Source organism: Oryctolagus cuniculus, chromosome 5 (genome assembly GCF_964237555.1).
Source record: "Oryctolagus cuniculus chromosome 5, mOryCun1.1, whole genome shotgun sequence".
Taxonomy (NCBI): domain Eukaryota; kingdom Metazoa; phylum Chordata; class Mammalia; order Lagomorpha; family Leporidae; genus Oryctolagus; species Oryctolagus cuniculus.
The window spans coordinates 48,859,033-48,873,848 of record NC_091436.1 but is presented as its reverse complement, the minus strand read 5'-3'; the positions used below and the strand labels follow the sequence as shown (position 1 = coordinate 48,873,848).

Here is a 14,816-nt window from a genome sequence, read left to right as displayed (position 1 = left end):
GAGGAGCAACCGGGAGAAAATCCGGCGCCCATATGGGATGCCGGTGCTACAGGCAGAGGATTAACTAAGTGAGGCACGGTATCGGCCCCAAAGGTTCAATTAGTTTTTAGGACAAGATCCCATAAAGAATATAGTGCTTGCAGGAACAGAATAAAGTCTTCTTCTGGACAGTACAGATTTGCAAATAACCTATTTAAGCTGAATTATATAAAAGTCAAACCTCATTTCAAGTATCTTTTGAAAAATGTTATTGTTTATTGAGATTCTAGAAAATAAAAGACTATAAGATGTTAACAGGAAAATTTTTTCTCTGATTTTTTTTGGGGGGGGAAATTTCAATAAAAATAAATCACACTATTCATTTAGTTTAAAGAAAAAAGTTTTTTCAAAAATTTCAAAAATCAAGATCAGGGTCCAGCATTGTTGCAAACAGTTTAAGCCACATGGATGCTGGTTGGAATCCCAGCTTCCCTACTTCCCTGCTAATGTGCCTGGGAAAGCAGCTGAAGATGGCCCAAGAGCTTGAGTCCCTGTACCCACATAGCAGACCCAGATAAAGCTACTGGCTCCTGGCTTTGGTCTGGACCAGACCTGGCCACTGCAGCCATTTGGGAAGTGAACTAACAGATGGAAGATCTTTCTCTCTTCTTTCTCCTCTCTCTCTTTCTCTGTCTCTCCTCTCTCTATAGCCTTGTCTTTGAAATAAATACTTTTTAAAAACTTGAGGTCAAATGGCAGAATATACACAAAAGTCTTGGGTTTAAAAAATGCTATCATATTTTCTATTTCAGACTGACTTTCAAATGAAATTCTACTTCATAAACTAATTTGTACAATCTTTTAAAGTATAAACAGACACAATTCAATATAATTGATTCTGTATCTTTTTTCTTATAAATTACAAATGTGCCAAAGTTGCTCAAATATACCAAAGTTCAAGAGATGTTGGTCAAACACAAAACTGCAGCTAAAAAGGAAGAATATATTCAAGAGAGCTATTATACAACATGGTGACTATAGTTAATAACAACATTCTTCATTTTTGAAAATTACTGAAAATAAATTTTAAAATGTTCTCACCACAAAAAAGAAGTATATTAGGTATTATATATGTTAACTGGCTCACTATCAAGACATTCCTCAGAGTATACATATTTCAAAACATGTTGTCCATGATAAATATATATATATAATTTTGCCTATTGAAAATTCTTCTAGTAGTTGTTAACATTTTTAAATAGTTGTTCACAGAAAAAGCATTAAATACAAAAAAAAATCCCTAACAAATCATTGCAGAGAGAGCAATGGTGAAGATACACTTTTGGTACAACTGCTCATAACTTCATTCTTTCATATCTGAAGCTAGAAATAAAATCTCCCTCTTATAAAGCATGACAGTTCTCTAAGGTAAGCCTTTCCTAGCCTATGACCTTTCATTCCAAGACTGGAACATTTACTGGGGATATCAGTTTAGGATCGTAATAAATAATAAAAGCGTAGCCTTAAGAGAAACAACCCAGTTGCTACTCACTGTAACCTAGCACATTATAAATATATGGCATCTAACAGAACTTGACAGATTCCTTTAAACTTACCTCTTTAGGTTGCCCAGGATCCAACTGGTCTAAAATCAGTTGCAATTTTCCTGGACAAAATTTGTAACTCTGTAACACAAAAGACAGAACATTCTACTTATTAAGTAGAATTTTTGAAGTATTAGTATAAATCAGGGCCTGTGTGTGGCATAGGGGGTAAAGTCACCACCTGCTGGAATGCCACACAGGTGTCAGAAAGTGTCCCGGCTGCTCCACTTCCAATCCAGCTCCCTGTTCATGGCCTGGGAAAAGCAACGGAAGATGGCTCAAGTACCTGGGCTCTTGCCACCCTCAAAAAATTCCTGGCTCCTAACTTCAGCCTGAACCAGCCCCATCTGTTGCAGCCTTCTGAGGAGTTAACCGGTGGATGCAAGCTCTCTCTGCCTCTCCCTCTTTTTCTGTAACTCTGACTTCAAGTAAATAAATAAATTTTAAAAAAAAAGAATATAAATGATTTTTAAAATACAATTCCAATCACAAAATGCATTCTTAACAGAAGAAGGGGATGATCACTTTTGATTTGACAGCACACTTACCATTTTTGTTTCCCAAGGCTTTTAAACGGAAACTGAATATCCCAAGAAAACAGTGTAGCTTCATTTGTATATGAAAACTATGATTATCTGCTGAGCAACTGCAATGTGTAGAACATTGTAAGACAACATATACACAAATGTTATATAGCCAGAAATGGGAGATAAAGGAAATGGAAAGACAGAAACATAAACACGTAAAAATGGCACACACTTTACTCAGTTTGAATCTAACAGTCCCTCATACATTACTTTTCACATCACCTGCCGTGGTCCAGTCACATGACCTTCTTTCCATGCCTGGAAGATGCCAAGTTCACCCTAGTCAAAGAATCTTTGCACTTGTCTTTAGTCCAGCCTCCAAAGCTTTGCATGGCTACCCTCTTTTCACTAATAGCTCAGCTAAAAAAATCTCCTCAAAGAAATATCCCCCTGATCACCTAAAGCAGTCTCTCTGCACCTCTCATCTCCCCCTATTCCACCTTCCTATTTTCTTCACAATCTTCATTACTGACTATCTAAAAGGGGTAAAAGGAGGTATTCACAAGTGTTTTATCAGAAGTTGGTATTTCTCGTTACAAAATCCCAAGCCCTCAAAATAGGCCTGACAGGTTAGACATTAAATATATATTTGTTTAGTATAATAATGACTCCAAAGCAGGTCTTCTTATCATGTTTCATTGTTTCGCTCTAAGAACAAGTAGAGAGCAGACAGAAATACTCCACATCAAATGAATACAAACCATCTTGATATTGAGTATCATCCAATTTAAAATTTCTTAAAAATCCTTTTAAAATGTCTTGATTTTTACTCATCTCTCAAAATATACACTAGGTGCAAGTATTTGGCACAGTACTTAGGTTGCCTGCATTCCATACTGGAGTGCCTGGGTTTGAGTCCTGACTATAGTTTCAATTTCAAGATCCTGCTAGTGCACACCCTGGGAGGAACAGATTCTTGGTAGTTGGTACTGCAGGTACTTGGTGCCTGCCACCCACACCACATGGGAGACAAGATTGAATTCAAGAACCCTAACTTTGGCCTAGCCCAGGCCTGGCTATTGCAGGTATTTGAGGAGCGAACCAACAAATAAAAGATCTCTCTCTCTCTCTCTCTCTCTGCCTTTCATATAAATAAAAATAATTTTAAAATAAAATATATAATGTAATATATAATGTTAAGCAACACATGCTTTTTCTTAAATTAGAAGTACTTTATAGGCCGGTGCCACGGCTCACTAGGCTAATCCTCCGCCTTGTGGCGTTGGGACACCGGGTTCTAGTCCTGGTCGGGGCGCCGGGTTCTGTCCCGGTTGCCCCTCTTCCAGGCCAGCTCTCTGCTGTGGCCAGGGAGTGCAGTGGAGGATGGCTCAAGTCCTTGGCCCTGCACCCCATGGGAGACCAGGATAAGTACCTGGCTCCTGCCATCGGATCAGCGCAGTGCGCCGGCCGCAGCGCACCAGCCGCGGCGGCCATTGGAGGGTGAACCAACGGCAAAGGAAGACCTTTCTCTCTCTCTCTCTCACTGTCCACTCTGCCTGACAAAAAAAAAAAAAGTACTTTATAAAATAAAACTCTAATTTTCAATTTTCATGTTATAGCTTAATAACCAATATTTATGAATGATAACTATGAACAAAGTAATTTTAAGTATATATGGGAGCAGTTGTCTTACTTAACAGAAAAATATATGACACATAACAGACTTGAACACACACACCTCAACACATTCACAGCAAATGGATGGAAAACATGTTTATTTTGTGTAAAAACATTTTAAAATTCAGGCATACTTTTTTACACTGTGATTTTCCATGAACTCCTTGAAGCTCCCCTACATGCATGAATTTAAAAATTTTTTGTGGGCTTGGTCTCTCTTTCTACCAGCCTCTCCAGTCATACTGTTGAGAGCTTATCTTTTTCTTACTAAATAAAACTTCACTTATACTCTCACTGATGTGTCCAGTCACTGACACCAGGACACATACTCAGATTCATCTCCCCAATTTTCCAGCAATATAACTGGAGGTCCCACTGAGATTTCTTCTCCAAGTGGTGAGTAACAGACTATCAACAGCCTATTGCTCCTATTTGGTCTTTTCAGCTCCATTTTCCTTTCTGGAATGATACTGTAGATGCATGTGACTGGAGGTAACCTGGTGGAGGCTACTCCTCAGTGTGAACAATTTCTGGGCTCCCCTTGAGTATCCCTCTTGGGGTTTTCCCTTTCAAGTGTCTCACAGGAACCTTTGGAAGATACTTTCCACACTCCCAAAGTGAACAGAGAAAAGCTCCAGCCTCTTTACTCTGACTCCCTGTCTTGTAATTGTCTTCTAAACGGCCTCTTGCCTCTATTTTGAGGGTCCTTCTGTTATCATGCTTGACTATTACTGAGGCTTTTAATTCCTGATGGAGGTGAGTTTTATCAGGCAACCAGGCAACCCTTGCCCCCTGTTGTTGTAATTTTGCCCAAGGGTTGCTAGGCAAGAATCCAGGCCCAATAACCTCCAATGCTTTTGAATATATATGGATTAATCTATAGACTTCTTGAGACACCTCCTGCCCAGACTCCTCATCCCTGAGGCTCTTTAACTGACAGTCCCACAATTAGACACTACTGGCTTTTGATTAGGGTATGAGGTTACTACTGCCCCTTTGCAGGGTCTCCAATTTTCCTCCCTCTAAGCCTGCCTCTTTGCAGCTCTTACAGGGGTCTCCTTGTAGGTATATGTCAGCCTGAACAGCAGCTTCTTTGACCCTCCTGTGTCTTAAACAGGTCCATATGATTACACTGGGCTCACCTGGCTAGTACCAAATAATCTCCCCATTTTAAGATCCTTAAACTAATTGCAACAGCAAAGTCCCTTTTGCCATAAGGTAACATATCGTGCTCACAGGTCTGAAGATTAGAACATGGACATCTTTGATGGGTCCATGATTGTGCCCACAACAGGCAACAAATGATGGGTTTTGATCAAGTTTGCTTAGAAATCAAAGAAATAGTAAATGCCATAATCAGGTTCATGTCATATAAGAATAAATTTCTGTTGTCATAAATTCACCTTCTCAATATAATCCTGATGTGGGGTTCCCTTGGAATATAATAAAATAGCATTCACAGTATACTGTACTATACCAAATACTACAGGGGGAGATGAAGACATAAAAACTGCAAGAAGAAATGATATAAATTTGGAAAACTTAATGTATATAGGAGATAGTCCTCTAAATACTCAACAGTAGAAAACCAGAAGCTTGGTTAGGAACCACAGAAGACCACAGCTGAGAAATTTTCTATTTCAATGTGTCTCTACACGGCATCCATTTCAGCACATATTGTCAAAGGAATCAACAACAATGAAAGCTAACATGTCCAAATACAGAGACCATGTGCCAAGCTACCTTCTATGCATGTTATAGCTTAATAACCAATATTGACATTAACTCAATCTTTTCAACAATCCCATGAGGTAAGTGGTATTTTTACCACCATTTTGCAAATAAGAAACACTGCAACACAAAGTTAAGACATTTGCCCAAGTTCACAAAGCTAATTGGTGGTGGAACCAGAACTTAAACCCAGTTTCCAGGTAGTACAGCAAAGAACAAGAAGAACAGATTTTGGAGGGTAAGAAGTCAGGTCAAATTCAAGGTCTACCTCTAATTAGCAATTCAAGTTTGAGCTTATAAGTCTCACTTTTTCTTTAGAATGTGCCAGTAACACCCATAGTTAATACAAAGTCAGGCACAGCAGACAGTGGCTGACAGAAGTCTCAGTAATAAATGACTAGTATTATTATATTTATCTTTCTAGCATTATTTTACAGAAACATTTTCCAGGATTATTCACAATACCAAATCCCTTCATTGCTCTGTCATAACCATGTAAAGGCCACTATCTCTCCTTTAGTCTTCAATATTCTAAAACTTATACTGATAAGTCTCCAGTTTTTCAATAATGGGTCAAAAATCCATACATGAGTATAATTAGGTTGCAATGAAATAAAGCCTATTTTATTCACAAAAAGCAAGTATTTTACTAGTATCAAAATGACAGCATCAAAATTGCTTATACAATGTTATCCACATAAAAATTCAGACAGATTTTTCTTTAATCCCACAGCAAGTAACTTAATTTTGAAGGCATCAATAAGAATGTCAGTATTTAACAGAATGAATTTCTGATACATTTTCAGAGACTTTTTCCAACTCTGCATATATTAATACGTCTCTCTATGGTCAGCTTCATGAAAGACAGTCTGTTTCAATCAAGCAAGGTATATCCAAATATCTCCCACACTGTGCCACATTCAAGATGTCTCAGGCTAGTTCTGGCACTCATGCACTTCTTTCCTAAAGCCCAAGGATCCCAGTTCACTTACAACTCAGTTAGTCCCTTCAAAAATAAAATTATATTCATAAGACAGACACTTGAAAATTCAGCTATACTCTATGGAGATCCCAAGGAAAGCAATAGAAATTAAAGCATAATTCATTCTCAACAACAAAACAAAATAAAAAACATGAATATATTCTGAAACTATGACTTCATAATTTGAATGCTCCAAATACTTCCAAAATTATTTTTTCATGCAGTGCCAACTCAACCACTTTGCACTTCTTCAAAAATCTATGATTCTAATGATGAGAAATAATTGTGTCTTAGAATCTGCAAACTCTTAACTTCCAGCTACTTAGTCAATTCTAGTTAGATTCGAATATTTGTACTTCTTAAAACAAATTTAATATTCCAGTTCTTTTTCTCCTATGTCTCAATTTCTGTCTATTTAAGTAACTCATCAAGTAAATGGAGTATATAACTTGTGAGTCCAGAGTCCTAAAGTTGGGTTTTTCTGTGCCTTTTTATTCCAAAAGTCTTTGATCTGAAGCAGTTAGGAAGCCTATGAAAAAAGCCATTTGACTACATAAATTAGAATAAAACTACACAAACAGCCTAGCAACAAGGAATGATTACAAGCTACCACATAAAGAAAAATATGTCTTGTCACATCCTCCATGACATCAGATAATCAGCCTGACTTGTAAGGGTCATGACTCAGCACAATCTCGCCTGCTAAATGACGGAATAGTAGGCACAACAACCTTTAAGTTCTACTTTTAATACTTTCCAAACCATATTCCCTTCAATCAGGCAGAGCCAAAACATATTTATTTTTTATGTTTTATTACGAACCTTCTCAAATCCCTATTTTGGTGTTTTGTGTTTTGTTTATTCGAGAGGGAAAGAGACAGATAGAATTCCTATCTGCTGGAGTACCTTCCCAAATGCCCATGATGCCCAGGACTGACCCTTGCCAAGGGAAGGAGCTGGGACCTCAATCTAGGCCCCTACAAAGGTGACAGGCTACCTCCCAGGGTCTGCACTAGCAGGAAGCTGGAATCTGAAGTGGAGATGGAACTCAAACCAAGGTTCTCAGATACTGGGACATGGCAACTTAACCACCATCTTTACCACTAAGCCAAAAGCCCACTACAAGGGCTGATGCTGTGGCACAATGGGTTAAAGCCAAGGCCTCCAGTGCCGATATTCTATGTGAGTACCAGTTCAAGTCCTGGCTGCTCCACTTCCTTTTTTTTTTTTTTAATTTTTTTTCTTATTTTTTTTTTAATTTTTTATTTGACAGATAGAGTTAGGCAATGAGAGAGACAGACAGAGAGAAAGGTCTTCCTTCCGTTGGTTCACCCCCAAAATGGCCGCTATGGTTGGAGCTATGCCGATCTGAAGCGAGGAGCCAGGTGCCCCCTCCTGGTCTCCCACATGGGTGCAGGCGCCCAAGCACCTGGGCCATCCTCCACTGCCTTCCTGGGGCACAGCAGAGAGCTGGACTGGAAGAGGAGCAACTGGGACTAGAACCCAGCACCCATATGGGATTCCGGTGCCACAGGCAGAGGATCAGCCAAGTGAACCACTGCACCGGCCCGCTGTTCCACTTCCAATCCAGCTCCCTGCTCATGAACCTGGGAAAGCAATGGTTTATGGAACAAGTGCTTGGGCCCCTGAACCTTTGTGGGAAATCCGGGAAAAGCTCCTGGCTTCAGCTTGGCCCAGCCTGGTTGCTGTGGCCATTTGGGAGTGAAATCAACAGATGGAAAATCTGTCTCTCTTTTTCTCTCTTTGTAACACTGCCTTTCAAATAAATAAATACATTTTTTTTTAATTTTTTCTTTAAAAAGAAAAAAAAAATCCCATGTCTTCTATTAAGTTTCCCATGTCTTCTATCAAAGTCAGTCTAATCATCAGCCTTTCTCTTAGCCCTGCTGTAGCAAAATGAAATGAGTTCCTATTCCCTTGGTTGGAGAAAACATAAGACCTCAAGTCTTCTGACGTCAGGAAAAGATTAAAGAATAGGCATTTTGTCCCGCAGTTGAGACATACACATCCCAATCCAGAGTCCCTGTGTTCAGTTCCTAGCTCCAGCTCCTGATTTCCAGCTTCTTGCTAATGGGGACCCAGGAAAGCAGTAGTGATGGTTCAAGTAATGGGGTTCATGTCACCAATGTAGGAGAACTGGAATACATTCTCAGCTCCCAGCTTCAGTGTTCTAACCTTCCTGGACATTTAGGGTATGAACCAGCAGATGGGAGATCTCTCTCTCTCTTTATCTCTCTCTCTCTCTCTATCCAAATCCATTCCCATTCCTTCTGTCTGACTCCCTCTCTCTGTCTCTTAAATAAAGAAAGAAAAGTTTAGTGTTTTGAAACTAACAATTCATAGAAACCTTCATCTCCAGAGGATGTACACAGGAATTTCTTACCTCATTTACCCTCTAGTTAAACTTCAATAAGGATTAACTGGGAATGAGATGTTTTAACTAAAGCTTATGGAGACTTGCTTCAACTCTTTTTATTTAAAAAAAAATTCCAAAATATAATAATGAATTATCCTAGATATATTCAAATATCCACTGAATATATAATCCCAGGAGATGGCATTTCAAGGTTATTTTTTATTCTCTTCTGAATTGGAAAATTAGAGAGCAGAAAAAATCTGGCTAATAAAACATTTATTAAAAATACTGATAACTAAACACCATTTCTAGCCATAAATGCAAACAAAATGACATACCTGATTGAATGATGAATCACTATCAGAGCAATTGTCTGTGCAATAACTATGACTTTTCTCCTTTTGGATTCTTCTCTGCCGTTCTTGATTTCGTATCTCATCTTCTTCAAACTTGTTAATCATAGACTCCACCACTATCATCATAACATTCTTCAGGGAATGCATCATTTCTTTGTACCTTTAAATTCAAAGTAGTCTTAAGATAGTCTATAGCAGAAGTTAAAACAATCAACTTAGTTAAACTATCTGGTTTTTTTAATATAAAAAAGAAAGCCCTTTAAGAACACAATGCTAAAGAGGACAACCTAAGTCAGAATTTACAAAACAGGAATAAAAATTAATATGGAACTCAAAAAGTGTGTTATTTCCTGGGTTTTCTCATCTGATTACATAAACCAAGACACTAAACAGAAACTAAAGCAAGGTGTTCCAGCGCTGACACTCTGGCGCAACAACTTAAAGCCCTGGCCTGCAGTGCCGGCATGCCATATGGGCACCAGTTCAAGTCCCAACTGCTCCATTTCCAATCCAGCTCCCTACTAATGTGCCTAAGAAAGCAGCAGAGGATGGCCCAAGTTCTTGGGCCCCTGCACCTACGTGGGAGACCTGGGAGAAGCTCCTGGCTCCTGGCTTCGAATTGGCTCAGCTCCAGCCATTGCAGCCATCTGGGGAGTGAACCAGCAGATGGAAGACCTCTCTCTCTGTCTCTACCTCTCTGTGTAACTCTGTCTTTAAAATAAATGAAATAAATCTTTAAAAAAAAAAAAAGAAAGAAAAAGAAGCGCTTGGCTCCTGGCTTCGGATCTGTGCATCTCCCGTCATTGCGCCCATTTGGGGAATGAACCAATGGACAGAAGACCTTTTTCTCTGTTTCTCCCTCTCACTGTCTGTAACTCTACCTCTCAAATAAATAAATAAAATCTTAAAAAGAAAAAGAAAAAAGAAAATAAAGCAAAAGATGTTCCAACGGCAGAGCCGGCACTGTAGAATAGAAGGTTAATCTGCCACCTGCAAGGCTAGCCTCCCATAAGGGTACCAGCTGGAACATCTACCTATTTCTATCTCTCTCTGTGTGTCTCCTCCCCATCCCCCAGTCTGTAACACTGTCTTTCCAGTAATTTTTTTTTTAAATCTTTAAAATTAAAGTCCTTGGGCCCCTGCCACCCATGTGTGAGACTCAGATGGAGTTCCAGGCTCCTACCCAGCCCTAGCCATTGTTGCCATTCGGGAAATGAACCAGGGGATGGAAGTTCAAGTTCTCTCTCTCTTTCTCTCTCTCTCCCTCCCTCCCTCTGTGCATATCTCTCTATAACTCTGTTCCAAATAAACACTTTTTTAAATGTTTCCAACAGACCTTTTTTAAATGACCAACATGAATTTTTCTGCAAGAAATATCATAAAAATGATCACATGAAGAGATAAAAATAATTTTTTATTTATTTATTTATTTTTGCCAGGCAGATTTAGACAGTGAGAGAGAGACAGAGAGAGTTATAAACAGTGAAAGAGAGACAGAGAGAAAGGTCTTCCTTCCATTGGTTCACTCCCCTAATGGCCGCTATGGCCGGTACTGCGCTGATCCGAAGCCAGGAGCCGGGTACTTCCTCCTGGTCTCCCACATGGGTGCAGGGACCCAGGCATTTGGACCATCCTCCACTGCCCTCCCGGGCCACAGCAGAGAGCAGGACTAGAAGAGGAGCAAACCTGGACTAGTACCCGGTGCTCCAACCAGGACTAGAACCCAGGGTGCTGGCGCCGCAGCAGAGGATTAGCCAATTGAGCCACGGTGCCAGCCAATAAAAATAATCTTTTAAATTAATTTTAAAAAAACTAAAGCACCAGATCCTCAATATTTTAAAATAAATAAGTAAATCTATTTTTAAAGATTTTATTTTATTTGAAAGGCAGAATTACAAAGAGAGGGAAAGAGATTTCCATCTACAGGTTCACTCCCTAAATGGCTGCAATGGCTAGGGCTGGGCCAGGCCAAAGCTAGGAGCCAGGAGCTTCTTCCAGGTCTCCCACATAGATGCAGGCGCCCAAGGAGTTGGATTATCTTCTGCTGCTTTCTCAGGCACAATAAAGGAGAGCTGGATCACAAGTGAAGCAGCGGGGACTCGAATGGGTTCCCATATGGGTTGCTAGTGTTGCTGGCGGCACCTTAACCCACTACACCACAGTGCTATTTATTTATATGAAAGTCAGAGCTACACAGAGAAAGGAGAGGCAGAGGGAGGGAGGGAGGGAGAGAGAGAGAGAGGTCTTCCATCTGCTGGTTCACTCCCCAGTTGGCCTCAATGGCCAGAGCTTTGCCAATCTGAAGCCAGGAGCCAGGAGCTTCCTCCGGGTCTCTCACATAGGTGCAGGGGCCCAAGGACTTGGGCCATCCTCCACTGCTATCCTAGGCCACAGCAGAGAGCTATATGGGAAGAAGAGCAGCTGGGACTAGAACCAGCTCCCATATGGGATGGCGGCGCTTCAGGCCAGGGCGTTAACCCACTGCGCCACAGTGCTGGGCCCCCAATAAATAAATCTTTAGAATAAAAAAGACTTAAAAGAAATAGAACTCAAGAGCAGTGATGTCAGGTCTGAAAGAACCATGGAAAGATAGATATAGGACAGAATACAGACCTCGAGTAAATTCCCTGTGCTCCAAAAAGTCCAAGAGACTGGAAAGAAAAAACCTTAAAAGTTAATACACAAAAACCATATCAATTAACAATGAAAATTTGTACAGTACTTCCACTCATTATAAGAGTAAAGTATGATAGATCCCACAAATGAGTTACTTCCAAGTGCAAACATTAATTTGAAAAATAAATATCACAATGTTTACACAAGAAAACAGTTTACAATTATTACCATAAATATACTATTAGTAGAAATACTGAAGCCACATTAGCTCCAAGTAATTTCTGAAGAATCAACAAAAAAATTGAAAGAAAACAATACTACATACAATTTAGAATCTTTCATCATGGTTCATGAAGCAGAAAATATTCAACAAGTCATTTAATATCTTTGTGAGGTAATTGCTATTACACATGGATGAACTAAAACACAGGAAAATTAAATAGCTTACTCAACGATAAAATTTCTTAATACTACCATAAAAAACTTTGTTTATTACCATTAAAATAGTTTCATTATCTGATAAAGAATTTTAGTATTGCTTTTAGAAGTTTTATAGTACTGCTAGATACAGATTATAGGATTGCTAGACACAGATTATTACCCAAAGAGGAAGATGACTCTATTTTTTGTTTTCTCCAAAAATGGGTTTTAGCTGACATATATTAGTGATCTGAATTTGATAAATTTATTAATAGCTGTTTGTTATCACTTGCTCAAGTAGTAACAATTTACTTAAACAACACAAATAGTTATTGCAAAAGAGAAGAGCTCCTAACCAAAACAATAATAAAAAAAAGTTTAACTATTTAAAAATAAATCAAATTCTATGTTTTAAAATACAGTGGGTAATACAAGCCCAGGTATATATCCAAATGTCTCTGATATTAGGAAGACAAACTATATTCCAAGCTTCAACATCTGTTTCAAATTTCAGCAAATTCCAGAGGGAAGCAAACATGATAGCTTAGAAGACAGAAAAACTAAATTCCAAAAGCACCTAGAGATATCACACACACTCAAGTCAACGTCCTATGTCCAAATCATCACCAAAAATAAATTTAGAGAATCTAAATTTAAAATATTTCACTGTGAATAGAAAAAATTATTAAATTTTAAAAAATGTCCATCTAGCTTCAAAATTAATTGTTAGCATTAGAAAATATGAGTAATGCTACTTACCCTAAGAATCTGAAACACCTAAAGACTAGAACACAACTGGGGAGAAAACAGAAAACTGCTATTTGCAGTTCTGCCCTCGAAAGCCCTAAAATCTTCTGTTCCATCACCTTCCATGCATGAGGGTGTCGAGTGGGAAAGACTACAGCTATGCTAACAGCTAAAAGAACTGAAAGGAGGGAGACCCAACTAGCTGACATTAAATATGAGAAGAGAACATCACATCTCCTTTCGTCTCAGTTAGTGCTCTGTATTCGTATATTTTGAGTGAGATTTTAGCATTTTGCCAAGCTGTCCCACTGCTCAAGAGAACAAGTTGACTCTATAGTATCCACTGGGCTTCTACTCACCTTGCTTATTTTCAATTTTGCGATATTTTTAGTTAAAATACATATTTCTGGGGCCAGTGCTGTGGCAAAGTGGGTTAAAGCCACAGCCTGTAATGGAAAGCCAAAACACTCTGGCAAAAAAAAAAAAAAAAAAAACGTAAATGAAAGATCTCCACAAGTGAGATCCCAGTGGAAAGAACAGGTCATCAAAGAAGGAGGTACCTTTCTCTGAAGGGAGGAGAGAACTTCCACTTTGACCATGGCCTTGTCTAAATATGATCAGAGTCGGTGAACTCAAAAGGCTTCCATAGCCTTGGAAACTCATGACAAGAGCCTAGGGTGATTACTGATGCCATAAACAAGAGTATCAATTTGTTAAGTCAACAACAGGAGTCCCTGTGCACTTACTCCTCATGTAGGATCTCTGTCTTTAATGTGCTGTACATTGTGATCTAATGCTATAACTAGTACTCAAACAGTATTTTTCACTTTGTGTTTCTATGTGGGTGCAAACTGTTGAAATCTTTATTTAATATATACTAAACTGATCTTCTGTATATAAAGAGAATTGAAAATGAAGCTTGATGTGAATGGAAGGGGGGAGGGAGAGAGAAAGGGGAGGGTTGCGGGTGGGAGGGAAGTTATGGGGGGGGGCCATTGTAATCCATAAGCTGTACTTTGGAAATTTATATTCATTAAGTAAAAGTTAAAAAAAAAAAAAAGAAAACAAAAAATTTATCAGGAAAAAAAAAAAAAGCCACAGTCTGCAGCACCAACATCCCATGGGGGTGCCAGTTCAAGTCCTGGCTGTTCCACTTCTGATCAGCTCCCTGCCAATGTGCCTGAGAAAGCAGTGGAGGATGGCCCCAGTGCTTGGGCCCCTGCATTCAAGTAGGAGACCCAGAAGAAGCTCCTGGCTTCTGGCTCCTGGCTGCGGCCTGGCACAGCCCTGGTCATTGCAGTCACTTGGGGAGTGAATCAGCTGACAGAAGATCTCTCTCTCTCTCTCTCTCTCTCTCTCTCTGCCTCTCCTTCTCTCTCTCTAACTCTGTCTTTCAAATAAATAAATAAATCTTAAAAAAAAATCAAGATGAAGTTTCTGAAGTAATAAATCAAGCAAAAACTCTAGTATTCCCCAATCTGTCAAGCCAGAAAACCAGACAAGTCATTAACAATATATACGGAAAACAATGCAACGAGTTTAAAGTCAGACTTGTATATACCACACCATCCTTGCCCTTAGGAATTACCAGTGAATTATCGGGGAGTCTAGAATACAAATAACTATAAAAAGAATAACATAAGAATTCTTAGAGTCAACATATATTGAAAAGTGTCCTCAAAGGGAAGCTAAGACAAACGGGCTTCACACTGGCTTTCAGTATCAATCATGTGTACTATTCTGGACAAGTCACTTCATTCAACTAACAGAACAAATGATTTCAAAGGTATCTTCTAGAAC

At 39.1% G+C, this 14,816-nt stretch overlaps 1 protein-coding gene across 7 annotated transcripts in view; it reads right to left on the bottom strand.

The window, feature by feature from the left end:
- Positions 1-14,816, bottom strand: part of TBC1D32 (TBC1 domain family member 32) — a 250,914-nt gene that overhangs the window by 212,468 nt on the left and 23,630 nt on the right. For 6 of the 7 annotated variants that reach the window (XM_070073655.1, XM_070073654.1, XM_070073652.1 and 3 more), the window contains 2 exons: positions 9,216-9,393; positions 1,596-1,664 (listed from right to left, as the gene is read on the bottom strand). In XM_070073655.1, coding sequence (XP_069929756.1) covers positions 1,596-1,664; positions 9,216-9,393 — 247 coding nt within the window. Of the gene's footprint in view, positions 1-1,595; positions 1,665-9,215; positions 9,394-13,375; positions 13,486-14,816 lie in introns of all 7 variants that reach the window. The other variant, XM_070073656.1, reaches the window with a different exon arrangement.